Source organism: Plenodomus lingam (assembly GCF_022343315.1).
Source record: "Plenodomus lingam strain CAN1 chromosome Unknown contig_19, whole genome shotgun sequence".
Taxonomy (NCBI): domain Eukaryota; kingdom Fungi; phylum Ascomycota; class Dothideomycetes; order Pleosporales; family Leptosphaeriaceae; genus Plenodomus; species Plenodomus lingam.
In genome coordinates, this window is record NW_027093936.1 from 1,899,840 (window position 1) to 1,918,344 (window position 18,505).

At 53.9% G+C, this 18,505-nt stretch overlaps 9 protein-coding genes across 9 annotated transcripts; 6 read left to right on the plus strand and 3 right to left on the minus strand.

The window, feature by feature from the left end:
• Nucleotides 1-50: 50 nt before the first annotated feature.
• IAQ61_004687 (uncharacterized protein) lies at nucleotides 51-758 on the plus strand (the record flags this gene model as incomplete). The annotated part of the gene is made up of 3 exons (XM_066096453.1): nucleotides 51-62; nucleotides 231-510; nucleotides 739-758. The coding sequence occupies 3 exons, from the start codon at nucleotides 51-53 to the stop codon at nucleotides 756-758; spliced, it is 312 nt and encodes a 103-aa protein (XP_065953771.1).
• A 1,590-nt stretch (nucleotides 759-2,348) lies between these two features.
• IAQ61_004688 (uncharacterized protein) lies at nucleotides 2,349-2,833 on the plus strand (the record flags this gene model as incomplete). Its single annotated transcript, XM_003839290.2, has 3 exons — nucleotides 2,349-2,459; nucleotides 2,510-2,678; nucleotides 2,745-2,833. 3 exons carry the CDS (start codon nucleotides 2,349-2,351, stop codon nucleotides 2,831-2,833), a joined length of 369 nt encoding a protein of 122 aa, XP_003839338.2.
• Nucleotides 2,834-3,287: 454 nt separating this feature from the next.
• On the plus strand, nucleotides 3,288-5,174 carry IAQ61_004689 (uncharacterized protein; the record flags this gene model as incomplete). The annotated part of the gene is made up of 6 exons (XM_066096454.1): nucleotides 3,288-3,341; nucleotides 3,426-3,615; nucleotides 3,780-4,117; nucleotides 4,195-4,351; nucleotides 4,465-4,806; nucleotides 5,131-5,174. The coding sequence occupies 6 exons, from the start codon at nucleotides 3,288-3,290 to the stop codon at nucleotides 5,172-5,174; spliced, it is 1,125 nt and encodes a 374-aa protein (XP_065953772.1).
• A 406-nt stretch (nucleotides 5,175-5,580) lies between these two features.
• On the plus strand, nucleotides 5,581-8,146 carry IAQ61_004690 (uncharacterized protein; the record flags this gene model as incomplete). Its single annotated transcript, XM_066096455.1, has 3 exons — nucleotides 5,581-5,728; nucleotides 6,315-6,996; nucleotides 7,345-8,146. The coding sequence occupies 3 exons, from the start codon at nucleotides 5,581-5,583 to the stop codon at nucleotides 8,144-8,146; spliced, it is 1,632 nt and encodes a 543-aa protein (XP_065953773.1).
• A 332-nt stretch (nucleotides 8,147-8,478) lies between these two features.
• IAQ61_004691 (uncharacterized protein) lies at nucleotides 8,479-8,892 on the plus strand (the record flags this gene model as incomplete). Its single annotated transcript, XM_066096456.1, has 1 exon — nucleotides 8,479-8,892. The coding sequence occupies one exon, from the start codon at nucleotides 8,479-8,481 to the stop codon at nucleotides 8,890-8,892; it is 414 nt and encodes a 137-aa protein (XP_065953774.1).
• A 104-nt stretch (nucleotides 8,893-8,996) lies between these two features.
• IAQ61_004692 (uncharacterized protein) lies at nucleotides 8,997-10,697 on the minus strand (the record flags this gene model as incomplete). The annotated part of the gene is made up of 1 exon (XM_003839293.2): nucleotides 8,997-10,697. One exon carries the CDS (start codon nucleotides 10,695-10,697, stop codon nucleotides 8,997-8,999), a length of 1,701 nt encoding a protein of 566 aa, XP_003839341.2.
• Nucleotides 10,698-11,158: 461 nt separating this feature from the next.
• IAQ61_004693 (60S ribosomal protein eL18) lies at nucleotides 11,159-11,996 on the minus strand (the record flags this gene model as incomplete). The annotated part of the gene is made up of 5 exons (XM_003839294.1): nucleotides 11,159-11,470; nucleotides 11,529-11,608; nucleotides 11,662-11,730; nucleotides 11,785-11,847; nucleotides 11,951-11,996. The coding sequence occupies 5 exons, from the start codon at nucleotides 11,994-11,996 to the stop codon at nucleotides 11,159-11,161; spliced, it is 570 nt and encodes a 189-aa protein (XP_003839342.1).
• Nucleotides 11,997-12,315: 319 nt separating this feature from the next.
• IAQ61_004694 (uncharacterized protein) lies at nucleotides 12,316-14,564 on the minus strand. The gene is made up of 5 exons (XM_066096457.1): nucleotides 14,029-14,564; nucleotides 13,894-13,961; nucleotides 13,597-13,820; nucleotides 13,139-13,546; nucleotides 12,316-13,090 (listed from the first exon to the last, which is right to left on the minus strand). The coding sequence occupies exons 1-5, from the start codon at nucleotides 14,160-14,162 to the stop codon at nucleotides 12,719-12,721; spliced, it is 1,206 nt and encodes a 401-aa protein (XP_065953775.1). The 5' UTR covers nucleotides 14,163-14,564; the 3' UTR covers nucleotides 12,316-12,718.
• A 1,047-nt stretch (nucleotides 14,565-15,611) lies between these two features.
• On the plus strand, nucleotides 15,612-17,986 carry IAQ61_004695 (uncharacterized protein; the record flags this gene model as incomplete). The annotated part of the gene is made up of 6 exons (XM_003839298.2): nucleotides 15,612-15,615; nucleotides 15,914-15,923; nucleotides 16,222-16,269; nucleotides 16,333-16,402; nucleotides 16,468-16,548; nucleotides 16,601-17,986. The coding sequence occupies 6 exons, from the start codon at nucleotides 15,612-15,614 to the stop codon at nucleotides 17,984-17,986; spliced, it is 1,599 nt and encodes a 532-aa protein (XP_003839346.2).
• Between the last annotated feature and the right edge of the window lie 519 nt (nucleotides 17,987-18,505).

Sequence of the window (18,505 nt, forward strand, 5' to 3'; positions counted from 1 at the left end):
TCTCTTGGGTTATTTGTGTATCTGGGATATAGGAGGCAGAGAGTGTAATCATGGGACAATACGTAAGTTTGTTTTTATCCTTTTCTTCGCGCGCGTATCGTGGAGGTGGTCGCGTCAGGCAGACAACAGTCGCATTGCTTGCGCAACACTTTTCTCCTCTGCTTCCTGCTACTTCCACCATACCCACCCTCACACACTCAACCCACACTCACTAACCCCCCCTCCCACAGGACCAATCCGGCCCACCCCCCTCCTATCCCCAGCCCCCACCCCAAATCCACCAAGACGCCGGCCCAGCCCCACAAAACGGGTACTACAACAACCCCAACGGCGACCCCTCATACTACAACGGCAGCCCGAACCCCTACCAGCAACAGCAACAACAAGTCGCGCCCTATCAGCAGGGCGGCGCCGCGTACGGTCCGCCACAGGGCTACCAGGGCCAGCAGCAGGGCTACTACGGTCAGCAGCAGCCGATGCAGTATCAGCAGGGACCGCCGCCGCCGCAGGGTGGGTATTATGCGGATGGGAGGGGCAAGGGGAGCGGGAGTGGGGGATTGTTTGCAGGGTTGTGTGCTGGGTTGGCGTGTTGTTGTTGTTTGGATTGTTTGTTTTAGGGGGGTGGATGTGGATGTGCTGGTGGGAGGGTGGGAGGAGAAGAAGAGCGGATTTGGAAGACGAGGGAAATGAGGATTTGGAAACGAGGGGCGCGGAAATCTTACAAACCGATTCACCTAGCCTGGATTCCTCGTATCTAATCCTGACCTGGCCTCGTCCTCTTTCGACGTGGGACGCCAGATGTGATTCTTTTTTGTTTGTTCCTTCGGTCTGACTGCTTCTTGCGTCTGGTCCCGTTTGTTTTCCTTTTTCCCCTTGTACCCCAGTTTCCGTCGACCTTTTTCTTTTCTTCCCTTTGATCTGGTTTGCACGCGTGTTCAACCATGTACTTGTTCTCCTTCTTCTTCTTCTTTGTTGAGTTTGCAGGTTGCAGTTTGGATGCAGTTTGCAGTTTAAATAGGACTTGGAATTGGGATCGTTGATGGGTTTGCGTTTGTGTGTGTGTGTGTGTGTGTGTGAGAGAGAGAGAGAGAGAGAGAGAGAGAGAGAGACAGACATACGAATGGAAATTCAGACAGCTTGAACGCATAAAATATCCTACCAACCTTGCTCATCACCAGCACCCTACCGTGTCCACACACCATGCATGCTTTCTGTCTCGTGGAGGGTCTTTTTTTCCTTTGCTCTTTCGTGCGTTGGTATGTGAGGGGCTGGGGACGAGGCTGTCCGTGGAGTCTTGGGATTGCAGAGGTTGGTGGGTGGGATTCTTTGTTCAGGAGGGTTGGTGGGTCATACGTACCGTACTTTGGTCTGCCTGGCTTGGGGGGATTGTACGTCTGCTGATCTGACAGTAACTTCCACATGCCCGACTACACAAGTCACAACCGCTTGTCTGCATACTCTAGAGTACGCTCTTTCTTTTCTTTTCTTGCCATTAGAGTACATACACAACTGTGCATACTTTCCATGCCAGGGACGAGGTCGTACAAGGAGGTTTTTCGGCAAAAAAAAAAAAAAAAAGGTTCATCTCTTGTTTGGGGCTTGGTGGGTGGATACGTCCGTCGTTTGTGCTTGTCTGGTGGTTGGGTTGACCCCGCATCCTGCCGGCCTCTTCAGCCGCACGGGCTGGGGGGGGGGCACGGATAGAAATGACCTCAGCCTGCTCGGCTCGGCTCTGCTCTGCTCAACCCTCTGTCCTTGATGACGACGACGTCTACTTTAAAACCCAACCCAACCTCCACACAACTGGACGCGTGGTTGGACTTTGACAGGCAGTTGTATAGGAATCCAATAGCTTGCCTGCTCGCTGTACCCCGTGCCTCTAGAGTACCTCTGCCTCTACCTCTGCACAGCCCTCCCACCAACAAACCTATTCCCGCCCCACAACCTGACCACCCAACACCTCACTCTGGGGAACAAAGAAGCACAACCCGGCGCAGAATCGATAAATTGTTGCTACAGGGACAAAGTGCATCCTCTGCGTCCAATTGCCCGAACCGCAACTCTATCCTTCCGTTGGGGACTAGAGGACGGAACGTGCTTTTTCTTTGTCCGACGCTCCACCACAGCCTGCTTTCGGTCCACCGATTGGGAAAAAGTGGGATTGCAAACGTACGTCGACGTGCAGGTTCGCGGGCTATTTTTACAGACGGTGTGTTTGTTGTGCTTGGGAATATAAGCAAAGCGGTTCGGCAAGAGAAGAGCAGATTGACGGCCGACTTTACAATCACTCGACGACCCGCTCTTGTCGCATTGTTTAGCATCGACATCCAAATCCCCCCATCATCAAAATGAAGTTGGCCAGCGCATCCCTCGCTGTTTGCCTCGCAGTACTGCCTACCGCCTGGTCGTTACCGAACAATCTCTCGATCCACCAGTTCAAACTCCCAACGTGCGCAGCAGTAAGTTGGCTTCGTCCGCGGTCATCGCCAACGAGGCTAATGGATCCCAGGCCTCCTGTCTAAAGTCCACAAACGGCCTGTTCGATGGCTGCCCGCCTTCAGATCTCGCATGTCTATGCCGTCTCGAGCAAACCGAAATCGCCCGCTACGTGAGCACCGTGCAGACGTGCATTGACGGCGACGAGGGCAAAGCCGCATGCACAGAGGGTGCGCGATACCGTAAGAAGCCCGCCTGCCTTGTCACAAGGACCATGTGAAGAAGCGCCAGCACTGACACTTCCATAGAATACAAGTCCGTTCTCAAGACCGTTTGCGCCAACGAACAATTTGGCAACAAAACTGTCAACTTTGCACAAGTCACTCCCCCTGCTTGATATACCAACGGCCATGAACCCTTTATGACAGTACGGAGAATTGTTTGAATGCATTTACGAAAAGCGCATAGACGGCATAACCATAATCAATAATACACTCCTTTGGGCTTCGGCCTCTCCCCCATTCACACTTTGTTGTTGCCCTCTCCTGCTGACCTTGATTTCTCGGCTCTAGATGGTCTCGTATACTCACTTTTGGCGTCTGTGACTAGGTTGAACGTTTGATTGAATGAGATTGCTGTCAATGTGAGCTCTGGGGAGTAATCGGCACAATTCACAATTGTCTCTCTGGCACGAAATCCTGCATAGTCCTTTCCACGACCCAGGAGAAGCATCTCGCACACCAACCCCAAACATTCTCCCAGCTTCATCAACTAACCTCCTCTTAAGCATCCACCCCCGCCACAACACACACATCTCAAAACACATCGCTACCCTCAACACCACCAAACCCATGTCTACCTCCCTCATCCCTCAACACGCAACCGCATCCGCGCTGCCCTGCGAGGTACGTCCATCCCCCACCTCTCCCTCCCCCCCCCCCCCGTAAACCGCACCTTGCCAATCCTCCTCCTCTGACCCCTTTATCTAGATCTCCATGGCCTGCCAAAACGCCATGCGCAAACAACTTCCCGACGGCCAAGGGTATAGGGAGTTGGACTGCCATCACAATCTCCGGTACTTTGCTTGCCTCTGCAGCAAGACGAATAGTTTGGGCGCGAATGCTTACTTTGATGCGCATTGTTTGTTTGGCGAGTGTGCGAAGGAGGGGGAGAGATTGGGTAGGTTGGTCTTTTGTTGTGTTTTTTCTGGGGGTTTTTCAAGGGGGGTCGTGTGTTGTATGGTCATGGAGTCTTGGAGTCATGCAGACTTGGAGTCATGTTGTCCTACAGACACGTTTATACGCAAGGGGTCCGGGTGCTTTGGCTAACGCAGTGCATTCTAGCCTTCATAACGGCCTATCGAGAGGCGTGTGAGCGGTCTGGCACAAGCCTGGTAGATGTGCCGGAGGAGTGGAGGCCGTTTGGAGGGGATTTACCTTTACTGGGTGAGAGTGCGAGCCGCGTGCTTTCATCGGGCTTTGCTGCTTCGACTCTCGCCTCTCCCTCCACCAACCTCGTTGCCTCCATCATAGCAACACCTTCTACACCCACAAGGTCGACAACTATGGCCTCTTCTCCCACTACCCAGAGCCTTGTCCGCTTGTCTCGCACTGCTACTTTGACGGCGTCTGTGCGTCCTGGTGCTACGTATGATGCTGGCTTTCAGTTTCCGGTTTGTAATGTAGGTGTACATTCTGGAATGTGTATATATCTACATGTATCTGAAAAGAGAAAATCAGCTCTACTAACAGCCAACAGATTGGCCCGAAATGCATGAAAAAGGGGCCGGACAAGGCAAAGTGCAGACACCAGGATTTCCAATGTATTTGCCTGGCTAGTAATTCGTTGGCCGATAATACGCAGTTTGACCAGCAGTGCGTGCTGGATGACTGCATGGGGGATATTGCAAAGGAAGGTATGCTTGCACTCACTTTGCTCTTGCTTTTGTCACCACCCTTGATCCTTCTCCCCAACCCCCACAAATCCCAACCCACAAATTCCCCCCATCACAACTAACCCAACCCCCAGAATTCCTCGACTACCTAACCTACCAATGCTCCCTCGGCAACCGCTCCCTCCTCGACATACCCAAACAATGGCAACCCTACCTCCCCACCTCCCTCCTACCCTCCCCCATCTCCACCCCCTTCCCTTCCTCCCCCATCTCCATCTCCCCTTCCTCCCCTCTCCCACCCCCAACCCCAATCCCAATCCCAATCCCCCACCTCTCCCCCGGCGCAAAAGCAGGCATAGCACTCAGCATCCTCGCCACCCTCGCCGGCTTCACAGCCCTCGGCTTCACGTTTTTGCGCGCGAGGAGGAAGGTCCGGGTTGTGTTGAAGCGGAATGCGGAGTTGGTGGATCGGCAGAGTGGGGAGGGGGTTTCGGCGTATATTAGGGGGTTGGTTGGGGGGAGTGAGGAGGGGTTTGGGGTGGGTGAAGGGGATGGGGGGGATGGGGGGAGGGATGAGAGGGGGAGGGATAAGGAGATGGGGAGGAGGGAGGGGGGATGAGATGGGGAGAATGGGGAGGAGAGAAGGGATAGATTGGGTGTACGGGGGCTAGAGCTGGTGGGGTGGGGGAGATGGGGGTTTGATGGGGGCGGTGTTGGGTCTGGTAGTACTGGTCTTAATGTTGGTGTTGGTGTTGGTGTTGGTGTCTCGTCGGGTTGACATTCATACTAATATGATGCAGATTTCGCCCTAGGGGCTCTGATATGCGATGTCTTAGAGGCTTGAGCAATGCTTGAGCTCACCCAAACGCTCACCCATATCCTCAACTGTCATCATCATTTCCAACCACATTCTCATACTCTATAGCTAACCTACCCTTCCACCACGCATGCACACGCTGCCCACACTGCCCGCACGTACACGTGTAACTCGAGTAGTCCAAGTCTACCCAGTCCCCCCCTCCAGTCGCACAACGCAAATTACAATTATTAAACTGCGCCACTGCGTCCCATTGTATTGGTATCTGTTTGCTTGTCTGTGTGTTTGTGTCCACGTCCTTGTCTGTGCCTGTGTCTGTGCCTGTGTCTGTGCCTCTGGCTGTTTCCGTACTTGTACCGATATTTTGTGCTGGGGCTGGGGGGGTTTGGATCTGCTGGTTTGGGAAGGAGCAAACCTTTTTTTTCCGGTCAAGATGTTTTTTGGGAGCGGGTGGGGGGCGGGAGGAAGTTGGTTTGTTTTGGGTGTGAGTGAGTTGGGATTGAGGTGGTCAGTTGAGGTTGAGGGTGACGATGAGGGTGAGGTCAAGCTCGCTTGTTCAACGCCTGCGTACGACGCCTTTGGTACTGGTTCAGGAGTGAGTGGAATTTGGGTCGTGTGAGAAGGCTGGCTGGATGACGGTGAGAGTGAGTCTGCGGGGAGAGGTTACAAATACGGCGACGAGTGCGAGGACGTGTATGCGTTGGGTGGACGGTTTGATTGGATTCGAGTATCGACCAGCAACGGTCCTGGTACCGTACACCACCAACCACGATCAAGACACTGCCACTCACACTCCCCGTCCTCTTGCTATCGTGCCTCACAATCGCCCTGCGCAGTCTCTTCTGCAACGGCTGCAGGATACCTGGACTGCCCTTTTGCATCGTCAGTCCCACTCCCACTCCCACTCCCACTCCTTTCTTCTCCCCCTTCTTACCACGCCACACGAGCTCACCCCCGCCATCCAGGACACCTGTCTTGGCGGCCATATTCACGCCGCCACCTCTCCCGACTCACCCACAGAAATCGGCATACTTGGGAAAATCGGCATCTACTTTGGGGAGTTTGGCCGGTGTTTGCTTGCCATGTGCACGGAGGGTGGGACGAGGAGTCGTAAGTTGCAACGGCGGATTTTATAGTCTGGGGCATGCTGATAGTAACTCGTTGTAGGCTTCTTGGAGCTGCTGAAGAGTAATTGCAAGGCGGTGAGTTCGGATACCGCGTCCTTTGCTAGGAACATGCCCAGAGGGATCTGGGAGGCGGCCATGGTGAGGAGTTTGGCGAAGAGTGCTACTATGACGAGTACAAGGAATGAGGAGCCTATGCCGGTGTCGGGTGATGAGACAAGCGTGATTAGTACAGCCATTGCTCCATTGCCCACTAGGACTTCCTCTCGTACGGCAACTTCACCGCGTACCTCCACTACGGCATCTGACGATATGACATCTGAATTTTCGTATCCTACACCGACGGCAACGACTGCTACAGATACCACCACCTCGATCTCGTCCAACCACGGGCCACCTCAAACTACCCTCCTCTCTACTACTACCACAGTCATAAGCACCGCCCCACTCCCCTCCACCTCCACACCACTTATACCCTCGACCGCAGCCGCACCATCCCCCCCTCTCTCCACTGCCGCAATCTCTGGAACCGCAGCAGGCGGCACATGTTTCCTCCTCCTCACGCTCAGCCTCGTCTACTGGCTTCTCCGCCGCAAACGCAAGAGGGAGAAACAAGACTTTATAGCGTCGGCTGCGGATTACTGGAGTCCAGATCGGGAGTCTGGCCGGTTTGGGATGAGTCAGAGGGGGAGGGAAGTCGGGGTGAATTTGGATGAGCCGGGGAGGTATCGAGGTGTTACGACAGAAAAGGGGGGAATGGGAATGGGAACGGGGATCGGGGGAGGAGGAGAAGAAGTAGAAGGTTATCACCACGCCCACTCAAACTCAACCGCAAACCTCTCCATGGCCACAACCTCGAACGGAAACGCAGCGACAATATATCCCGCGTACGCACCTCCCCCTCACACCAACGCCATCCACCACATCTCCGAACTCGAAAACACATCCCCGATCCCCAAATCCCCACCCTCACACTCACACTCACACCCAAACTCCTACATCTCCCCCCTCCCCTCCCCCTCCCCCCAAAACTCCTACATCCCACCCCATCTCCACCCCAAATTCCCAGCCAGCCAAAATGCCAACTCCACGAACCCCCAACCCACATGCTACGAACTCGCAGCCCGTGTTGCAGGTGAACGTGCCAGTACCGGTAGCACTGGTACCAAGACTGCGGGCTATATAGCGTATACACCTCCTGCGTCTGGCGAAATGTATGGGAGTGGTGCTGGTATGGCGATGCGGTCCAGGGGTTCTGGAGGGCGGGGTGGGTATGGGTTTGGATTTGGGGACGAGCTTGCAAGGGGGGAGGGGGTGGTGCATGAGCTTGATGGTGGGGGTGGGGGTGGGCAGGGTGATGGCGAAGGAGATGTTGGGAAGTTGAGTGTTCCTGATCGTTTGGAGATTGAGACTGATGGCAAGGTTGATACCGGTACTAAAATCGACACCGGTACCGATGACAACGCTAACACTACTATCACCACCCCAAACCAAACACCTACTCCTTTCCCTCTTCCTCCTCCTCCTCCTCCTCCTCCTCCGCAGCAGCAAAGTCCAACTCCACACCCAGCCCCTCAGCACAGCGATCTCCAAATCCCCCGTTTCGGAAGACTTTGGGATCGGGCTGGAGTTGTTGGTGGGGCTGGAGCTGGGGCTGGGGAGGCGGGGGATGGAGAAGGAGGGGTACAACAAGAACAAGGACAAGGGAAAGAAAAAGACGGGCTTCGGGGGAACGGAGAGAAGGAAGAAGCCGGCGAAGATGAAGTTGATGCGGTTGAGGGGGGAGTGGAGGGAGATGGAAGTCGAGATGGGAGAGGCAGAGAAGAGGGCGACGGAGAAGATACAAAGAGCCATGGAAGACGTGGTGTTGAGTAATATAATCCTAATTTGAACCTAGGACAGTGCCACTGGTTTAAATAAGGTCGATAGTCTGCAATAATGATGACACTGCCAGGCATTGCAATACCAGGATGCCGATTTCCAACTCTTACCATTCACCCACTCATCCACCCACCACCACCCATTTAAACAATACAAATACCAAGCCGTTACCCTAATACCCCCCTATATCTTTCCTTTTCTTGCTTGTCCTCTCCTCCCCGCTCATTTCCTAAACTACACCCTCCCTCTCTAGATGCCCGCATCATCAAAATTCTACCGGTACTTACGTTGCATGCTTCCTGCGTATATTGTACATCTTATATCGCATGCTATTAGACTCGCATGATACCAAGATGCATGATACCAAGATGCATGATACCAAGATGCATGATACCAAGATGCATGATACCAAGATGCATGATACCAAGATGCAAGATACCAAGATGCAAGATCAAAACATCAAAAGACCATGCTCGCAATCCAGCAAGATCAAAGAACAAAAGATCAAGAAAAGAAAGCAGACAAGATATTCAAATGTCGAAATTGAAATGGAGACAGAGGTGGGGGGCCTGAAAAAGGGAAATACAGACAGAAAGGGGAAGAGAGATGGGGCACTGGGAAAAAACGGGCAAAAAAGAAAGAGCAGATTTCCCCTCCAATCCTTCACGTCGAGTGAAAAAGCCCGGATAGAGAGAGGAGGAAGGAGAAGAAAAGAGAAACCGCAGCACACATCAAGATAATATAGACGTTTACTTTTCTAGTCCATACACCCCTCTCTAGACAAACAAACAAACCCCACAAAAAAAAACCCCTTCCAAAACAGCACCATGCACAAACACCCAAATCACCTCCCCATCCCCCTCAAATACGCCTCCCACCCCCCCTCCACCAACCTCCCATCCTTCCCCAAAACCTCCCTCTCATTCCCCCGCATCCACGCCCCCAACCGCTCGCGGATCTGCAAATCCTCAGCCCCAAGAATTCTCACCGCCAGCAGCACAGCATTCACACTATTATTAATACCAACGGTAGCCACGGGCTCGCCGCGCGGCATCTGCGTCATACTGACCAGACTGTCCCAGCCGTCCATGTGCGAGGCCTTGATGGGCAGGCCGACGACGGGTAGTGTCGTCCACGAGGCGCACATACCGGGGAGATGGGCGGCGCCGCCGGCGGCGCCGACGATGACTTTGAGCGAGGTTGAGGCTGCGGTTTGGGAGAAGGTGCGGAGCCAGTCTGGGGTGCGGTGGGCGGAGGTGATGCGGACGGTGAAGGGGATGGAGAGGGTGGTGAGGAGTTCGAGGCCTGGGCGGAGGATTGGGAGGTCTGAGTCTGAGCCCATGATTATGGCGACGAGGGGGTCTTGTTTGGATGGGGAGGGGATGGGGGTGGGGAGGCCCTTTTGGGCGTCGACAAAGGCGATGAGGGGTTGGATTTCGTGTTCGGCGGCGGCGAGGGTGGGTGCGGTGAGGGTGATGTGGCCCATTTTGCGGCCGGGGCGGGCGTCGCCTTTGCCGTAAAGGTGGACGCTTGCGTTGGGAGATTCGAGGGCTTTGTGGGCGACTTGGACGTGGGAGTCTGGGGTGGAGCCGCCGAGGATGTTGAGCATGATAGCCGGTTCTTTGAGTCTCAGGCTGGCCTGGGTGATGGGGAGATCGAGGATGGCTCGCAGGTGAGCATCGTACTGGCTAATGGGGCATGCCTCGATGGTGTAGTGGCCTGAGTTGTGAGGGCGGGGGGCAATCTCGTTGATGAGCAGGCGGTCGTCTTTGAGGAGGAACATTTCCACGCCGAAGACGCCCTTGCCTTCAAATGCACCAATGGCCTTCTTCGCAAGATCTTGAGCCTGTCCGCAGATGTTCCGGGACACATTACGAGGAGGCGCGTATGTGAGCTTGCAGATGCTGTCCTCGTGTACCGTCTCAACAGTGGGAAAGGTTAGTACACCGTCCTTGGTCTTGACCACCATGACCGCCAGCTCCATCCTAAACTCGGCCCACCGCTCCGCATACAACGGCCTCTTCCCCAGCGCCTCAAATGCCTTTTCAATATCGCCCTCGTTCTTGACAACAAAGTTTCCCTTGCCATCATACGCCTCTGTCTTGCTCTTCAGCATATACGGATATCCATACTGCCTCCCCACCTCTTTCAAGCCCTCCACGCCCTTGCCCTCAAGATCAACCGAATCCGCAACATCCACACCATGCTCTTTCAAATACGCCTTTTGCGCAAACTTGTCCTTGATGATTCGTAGCGTCTTCCAACTCGGCTCGACTACAACCTGTCCAGCCACCTCCTCGAGCATCTGCGTGTCCACGTGCTCAATTTCTACGGTGACGACATCGCATGATTGCGCCAGTTGCTTGACAGCTCCAGCTTCTTTGAAGGATCCTTCAATGTGGCCGGAATGTGCAGAGATTTGCTTGGCTGGGGTTGCTGCTGCGTCTAGCACATTGACTTGAATGTTGAGTCGGTTGGCGGCTTCGATGAGCATGCGGCCCAGTTGGCCCCCACCAAGCACGCCCACTTTGCGACGGTCGACCATGTTGCAATGTCGTGGCAGTAATGTCACCTTTACCGTGATTGTCCAGTGGTGTAGTCACTTCTTTTGGAGGTTCGCAGGTCAAAATGGCTAGTCACTTTCTGGTTGGTCGAATGTGGGGAAGTGGCAGAAAATTCAGTCTCAAGAAAAGTTCAACCATGGAAACCGCCGATTGCGCGTCCCAAAGCGGACACTCCCACCAACGTGCATCGTTCACTGGACAGTCAAAGAGATTCATTCGTCACATGTGCATTTTTCAGAGAAGATCATTTCATGAGTTGACCTCATGAGCTCGGGAGAGCACATGGGCTTGCTTCCATTGCATAATTGCATACTGAGTATCCTTTTGCAGACCCTTGATAAGCCCGTGCCAGTCATGATGCACGCTTCGTAAGTAAATTCCCATGACCATGACCACGCCGACAACCCAAAGAAACAGCGACTGCGCCTTTTGCAGCACACGCTTACACCTTGAAACCACGCGACCTTCTGCGTCCACGAGCGCGCTCAAATTTGCGGCCCTTGCTCTCGACGTATGGCTTCTTGTTGGAGTGGGGTCCAAAGCCGAAGTGCTTGACGGCCTCACGGGCGTTCTTGGGGCCACGGAGGAGGAGGGTGTTGGATCCGGTGGGGAAGCGAGTGGCAACCTCATCGATGGTGAGGGTCTCACCGCCGGCCTTCAGGATGCGTGCGCGAGCAGAGGCAGTGAAGCGGAGAGCGGCAATGGAGAGCTTGGGGAGCTCGAGAAGACGGTTGTCGTCGGTAACGGTGCCGACCTAATCTCATGTGTTAGCAGGGCTTTCTGTAGTTCATCTTGCTCGGGATGTCGCATACAATGACGATCGTCTTGCCCTCGTGTGCCTTGGCGGATCCCTTGTTGGCAGCAGTCGCGATGATGCGGGACAGGCTGACGGCTGTAGCAGAGTTAGTCACTCGATTGGTGTTTTTGCCTAGTCGGTTGGCTTACGAGGGCGGTTGATCTTGGACATCATGAGACGTCGCAGAACGGTCTTGTTGAAGGGGGCATCGGTACGGCCTGTCGGCGGTCAGCTTTCACACAATGGCGCACTCATGAGTGGGCGTGACTTACGAGCCAAAAACTTGTACAGACGCACCAACAGCTTGACGTAGGGGTTGGTGGACTTGGCTACCTCTGTATACTTGGTCAATCCTCTCGCTCTTCAAGGTTCATGTTGCGTCTAGAAGACTGCAGTCGCCAGCGCATTGCTGCGCCGACTCGACGGGGTTTCACGTACTGCGGTGCCCGTCTCGAACATGGTGCTTGTCGAGATCGATACCCATTTTGACTGATTTTGAGCGGCGACGGGTGCTGTGGGTTAGTAACGAGTCTGGGAGGTCGAAGTTCGCAGTCTGAGAAAGGAATTTGGACGTTCGCTAAGCAAGTGTGAGCTAGCGCTCGAAGTGGTTAGGGCTGCGTTAGTCCCGTTCTGGAGCACCACCAATCCAATCCCATGTGGGGACAATATAGAATATCAATAGAATTGGTGTTTTGCGAAGCTTGGAACCAATTATGCATGAAGTTTAGGCTCTTGAACCTTGCACATAGCCACCGTTCGCATAATTGCGAGACACGAACTCTATCATCTAAATAAGATGGTGTCAAAAACTGGATGCGCTTACAGTCTACTGTTACTGGCTAAGAGGTACATAATAGATAGTATATATACCAGTGCGTGGCCTCGAGCCAACCGCGGCATCTATATATGGCTCAACGTGTACTATAATCATACCCCCGTCGTTACTCCCTAGACATGCTATCGAAACAAATCCAAGACATTCCCAAATCGCTTGGTCTTGAAGAAAACGCCCGGGCATAAAAGAGCCCACCTATCTATGCGAACAAACCCTAGTGACCATCCACCCCAAGCCGCTTGAAAAAAAATGATACAAGACAACAAAGAAGTAGAAAACACGAGACTGCCTCGTAAAAAATCACCTAGGCTGGTGCTGATTTCGCTGGCCTTTTACAGCACAAGTCTACTGCCCAGAACTCGATGCATCGCTCAGTTGCCCTTTTCACCAATAATCTTGCCAATACCGTCGTAGACCCTTCCAGTCTGCTCGGGGGCATAGCGGGGTCCAAGAGAGCCCAAAACCATGAACACGGAGATGATGACTGCGGTGAAGATCATCAACTTACGGAGCACAGGCCTGGTGTGGCCAAGCTCCTGCCACTTCATACTGCCCTGTCCAAGGTATTCCTTGAGCTTCTCTCCACCGAGCTTGTAGTAGATGAGACCACCGAGCGCGATACTGTAGCCGAATGCCTGGAGCAGCGAGACAGGGTCCTTGAAGAGGAACATGGAGGCGAAGACAAGGAGAATGTCCTTCAGTACACCAGAGAGGGTAAGGACGAGGGATGAAGTCTTGCCAATCTACGTGGCGTTAGCAAAGGTTCAACGATTGCACGGACAAAGACGTACCAGGAAAACGACCGAAACGTTGAGCAAGAAAGCGACACTAGCATTGGCAACGAGCGTAGTCATACCAACGCGATCAATGTCGACCATGGACATTCTTGGCAGCTCCGTAATCATAAGGACGCAGCCGTTGATGATGGCACAGGCCGGGGCATAGTAGTAGAGCGAAACGAGCGGGTCCATCTTAAAGTCGGAGCCGCTAAGCAGACGCTGGACCATGACGAGACGAACAGCCTCGAAGACAATACCGGCGACTTGGAACATGAAGCCGATCATTACGAATTTAATTTCACCGAGCGAAGCAATGACGACACCGATGACGATGAAAGAAACATTGCCGAGAGTCTTCATGTTGACCGGGGAGACACCGAGGCCCCACGTAGCGAGGAGAACCGCAACGGGGGTCGTAGCCTAGTAATGTTACTATCGAGTTCCACGTCTCCCAGCATTCTATGACCTACCTTGAGCATCTGAATGAAAGCGACACTGAGGTAGAGGTAGGCCTGGTTACCGCAGATCAGACTGGCGCTGAAGAACAGGCCAATGGGCACAATGGCGCGCAGGTAGACACGGCCCGTCATGGGCACCTTCTTTCTCGAGTCAAGGATCGTAGTGAAGCGGGCGAGGATCTGGGTCATGACGGTTGCGAAAACGAGATGCCATGTTGTGAGGAAGATTGGGAATTCTGTAGAGAAGCCATGTCAGAGGTGATTGTGAGCGAGGGAGGGGGAATGTTGTTTGTTGGAGTGACCACGTACGGAATTTGGCCGTGTCGAGGATGTACTTGTTGAAAACGATGGTGCTGGAACTGAGAGAGATCCATGTTCTGCGGACGTCTTAGCTACTTCATTGCTTCTCGCACAAGTTGTCGCCGTTGGCGGGGTTCTACGTACGCGATGTAGACAGCAGGGTGGAAGGAGGCTGACTCTGGCGCAGACTTCTGCGCCTCAGGGTTCACGGTTGGTAGTACGGGCTGGGCAGGGTCGCGAGCAGCGTCCACCGAGGACCTGACCTTTTCGTCGGACATGGCGACGTGCGGTAATCAACGAGCGACTCTGGCAGGGCGTGGGAAGAAGAGAAGGGCGCGCGTGGTCGTGGTGGTTGTGATGGTTGTGGTGGTGACGCAGCGGGTGGTGGGCAAAGACGGAGAAGGAGGCGAGGTGGTCAAATGGGGGGGGGGGGGGGTTTGTCGCACAAGTGGTGCCGGGTGAGGGATGATTAAGAGCGGATGAAACCGTCTCGCTTGGGCAGGGCAAAAGAGGAAGGAACACGAAGCAACAATGAAGAGCTGTGTCGGCGCACACAAGCAAGAGGTGAATCGTGTGATTCGAGATGAATGAGGGCGCAGAGAAGTTTGTTGGGAGGGCTGGTAAAAGAGCACGAGTAATTTGCGCTAGAATTGGGGTAGTAGGGGACTAGGGGAGGGGACTAGGGGGGGGGGGATGGGCTGGATGGAGAAGGGCGGAGCGGAATGGCTGAGAGGCATAAGATAGCAGTGGAGCCCACGACGCCAAACCTAGCCGTTCCCACATGAAGATGATCCGGGAAACTGTCCAGGTGAAACAAGACGGTAAGAGATTTGCGAGCGACGCGCAAGCATCCGCCCGCCATTCTTGCCTGCGCTTGTGGAAAGACAGTGTGCCTCACCTCCCTGAAATGGCGTTTGTTTCATGTGCAGCGATTCATTCCCCAGACTGCACTGGCTCATCTACTATGTGTGCGACAGGCCTACCCACCGAATCCACAGTGCCTTCATATGAGTAAAATGACGTGATAGGATGGAGAGATGGTGATGTACATTGCACATTAGCTAGAGACGGGGCAATCATTGCCACGGCAGATAGTACTCTTAGCTACCTAGATACACATTTACACACATGCATACCTACCCACATACCCACCATGTGCTGACGTGGATGTGGTATGTGGTAGTAGTATATATGCTATGCACAAGGCATCGTTGGCTATATGGGTTTATGCATCCTGCCCTGTCTGTGACTCTGTGGTGTCGAAGGAGAGTGTGTACTTGGATACTACCATAGTACCGACATGGTGTGTCCATAGCCAGAGCTAGAGTAGGATGGACCTCTCTTCAAGAGACTGCCTGCGTCATCAGGTACCGTTACCGTGAAGCGTACAATGCCATGCATGTGCTATGTAGGTACTGTCCTACCATGTGCGTGCTCACTGCTGGAGAAGAAACAATTGCGCGCCAGGGTTACGCGTGCGTAATACGTGGATTAGCCCATGACACACTGGAAGAGTCAACATTCACCCCCTCCAGTGTTGTCGTCACGGCGCAGGCAGCCAATCAGCACACCCATGCTGGCACGAGCAGCTCATCTTCCTCATACACACTACTACATTGCGCATCCTACATGCCTACCTAGTATGGGTACTGGACACGGAAGCAAAAAAATCAAAATTGGCGTCCCCACCAGTTTGTTTCTCCCCCTTGACACCGGTCTACCTGTACATGTGTATGTACTTACTACCTACCTACCCACCACCACAACAACAACACATATCGTGTGTAGCATCATCTACTCTACGCACTGCCTGATCCTCCGAAGCCTGTCACCTGTTTCTGCACCGTGCATCCAAAAAGCGCCTCTCTCTTTCTCCTTCTCTCTCCCTCTCTCTGACTTCTCTCCTTCTCTTCTGCCCTTTCTTCTCTGCCCTTTCTTCTCTGCCCCTTCTTCTCTGCCCCTTCTTCTCTGCCCCTTCTTCTCTGCCCGTCGCCAGCAAAAAGCATTGGCTGCACACCATCTCGGCTAGATAGCATACAGTAGGTGAACAAACCCTTGCCCTGCCCCGGCCCTGCCCTGATCTGTCGCTTGGCGCGCTTGCCTCTCTTGGCCTGTTCATTCGCCGCCCGCTATAATTCTACGCTGTACCGCTGCCCCCATCGACTGTCTGTTGGCCACCGGCAGCTCTCTGCTCTGCTCTGCTCTGCTCTGCTCTGCTCTGCTCTGCTCTGCTCTGCTCTGCTCTGCTCTGCTCTGCCGCAAAGTTTTCTAGCCTCTGCTCGCCTCTCGCCTTTACATGTTGAATCTTGCCCGCCAAACACTAAAGAAAGTTCCTAGTTTCCAAGAACTGCTGCAAGGAAAGATGGGATCCGCCAAGCAAGAAATGTACGCTTTCACCGCCCTGACCGCAATTCCCTCCCACCACGCTCGAGCTGACCTTGGGTGAAGCCATGTCGACGTCCTCGTCATCGGTGCTGGGCCAACTGGCCTGGGTGCTGCAAAACGCCTCAATCAGATTGTAGGACCCCTTTTTTCATTCGACCTCCCGTTACACAAGTTCTTGGTAACTAACTCGTCTCCCAGAATGGCCCCTCATGGCTCATTGTAGACTCAAACGAGATCCCCGGTGGGCTGGCCTCGACAGACAAGACTCCAGAAGGCTTTGTAAGTTTCCTCCTGGCCAATTGGCCGCTCCACCTGTCTGACCCATCTTCAGCTATACGATGTCGGTGGCCATGTCATTTTCTCCCACTACAAATACTTCGATGACTGCATCGACGAGGCCCTCCCCAGCGAGGACGACTGGTTCACCCACCAGCGCATTTCCTACGTCCGCTGCAAGCGCCAATGGGTTCCTTACCCCTTCCAGAACAACCTGTCCATGTTGGGCAAGGACGATCAGGCCAAATGCGTCGATGGCTTGATTGACGCTGCACTCGAGGCCCGCGTGGCCAACACAAAGCCAAAGGACTTTGATGAGTGGATCTTGCGACAGATGGGTGTCGGGATCGCCGACCTCTTCATGAGGCCCTACAACTTCAAGGTCTGGGCTGTGCCTACCACTAAGATGCAGTGCCAGTGGCTTGGAGAGCGTGTAGCTGCACCCAACGTCAAGGGTGTCATCAACAACATCATCTACAACAAGACCGCAGGAAACTGGGGGCCAAATGCCACCTTCCGCTTCCCCGCAAGGGACGGCACTGGTGGCATCTGGATCGCCGTCTCCAACACTCTGCCAGACTCGAGGAAGCGATATGGCGAGAGCGGCACAGTCACCAAGGTCGATGCGAGCGGACACAAGGTTCACCTCAAAGACGGCACCGTGGTCAACTACAAGAAGCTGGTCAACACCATGGCTGTCGATGCGCTCGTCGAGTCCATGGGCGACAAGGAGCTGATCAATCTCAGCAAGGATCTCTTCTACTCGAGCACACACGTCATCGGCGTTGGTATCCGAGGCGAGCGACCAGAACGCATTGGCGATAAGTGCTGGCTCTACTTCCCCGAAGATGACTGCCCATTCTACCGTGCAACCATCTTCTCCAACTACTCGCCATACAACCAGCCCCAAAAGGATGCGAAGCTTCCTACACAGCAGCTCGCAGATGGCTCCAAGCCCAGCTCGACTGAGCCAAAGGAGGGCCCTTACTGGTCCATCATGTTGGAGGTCTCCGAGTCTAGCATGAAGCCTGTCGATAATAAGAACCTGCTGAGGGACTGCATTCAAGGTCTCATCAACACAGAGATGATCAAGTCCGACGACGAGATTGTCTCAACCTACCACCGCCGCTTCGACCACGGATACCCCACTCCCTCGTTGGAGCGAGAGGGTGTCCTGACGAAGCTCCTGCCAGCTCTCCAGGCTCAGGATATTTGGTCTCGTGGTCGCTTCGGATCCTGGCGCTACGAAGTCGGCAACCAAGACCACTCGTTCATGTTGGGCGTGGAAGCTGTAGACAACATCGTCAACGGTGCCGTCGAGCTCACTCTCAATTACCCCGACTTTGTGAACGGTCGCAAGAATGAGGAGCGTCGTCTCAAAGACGGTGCTCAGATCTTTGCCGAGGCTTCCCTCGCTCTGAGAAACAAGGGCGTCGAGTAAGCGCTCGACTGTTCAGGAAGAGGATACCCGAACGGGTAGTAGATATGACTGGATACCACGGAACGATTTATATGATCTGGATTGGATGCATACGAATGGGGAGTCTTGACGGCTGCTGTACCTCGGCTGCTATGGGTAGATAGATGCATTTGTCTGGCCCTTTTGGGATGTCGATATAGTTATCGCAATATAGACATATATATTACTAGAATATGTCGTGTCCAAGTCGTCTTTGTGAATGGTCTTGGTCCCAGAGCAGGACTGTTGCTATGTTGAGATCACAGGCGACAATCTTCCGTTGTGATTGGCGTAACATGTACTACGCCAACGGATGCAGGTATCCCTTTGGAAGCGGGAGGGGAGCAGTGTTGATTCACGACTAGAGATTGTATATAGCCAATTGTGAGACGGTAATGCGTTGGCCACTGTGAAGGTGATGGCTTGGGTAGCAGAGCGAAGGGCGTACGACTAGCCGAATTCGATTAGTATGCTTTCCCTTCACGAACATTGTCAAACCCC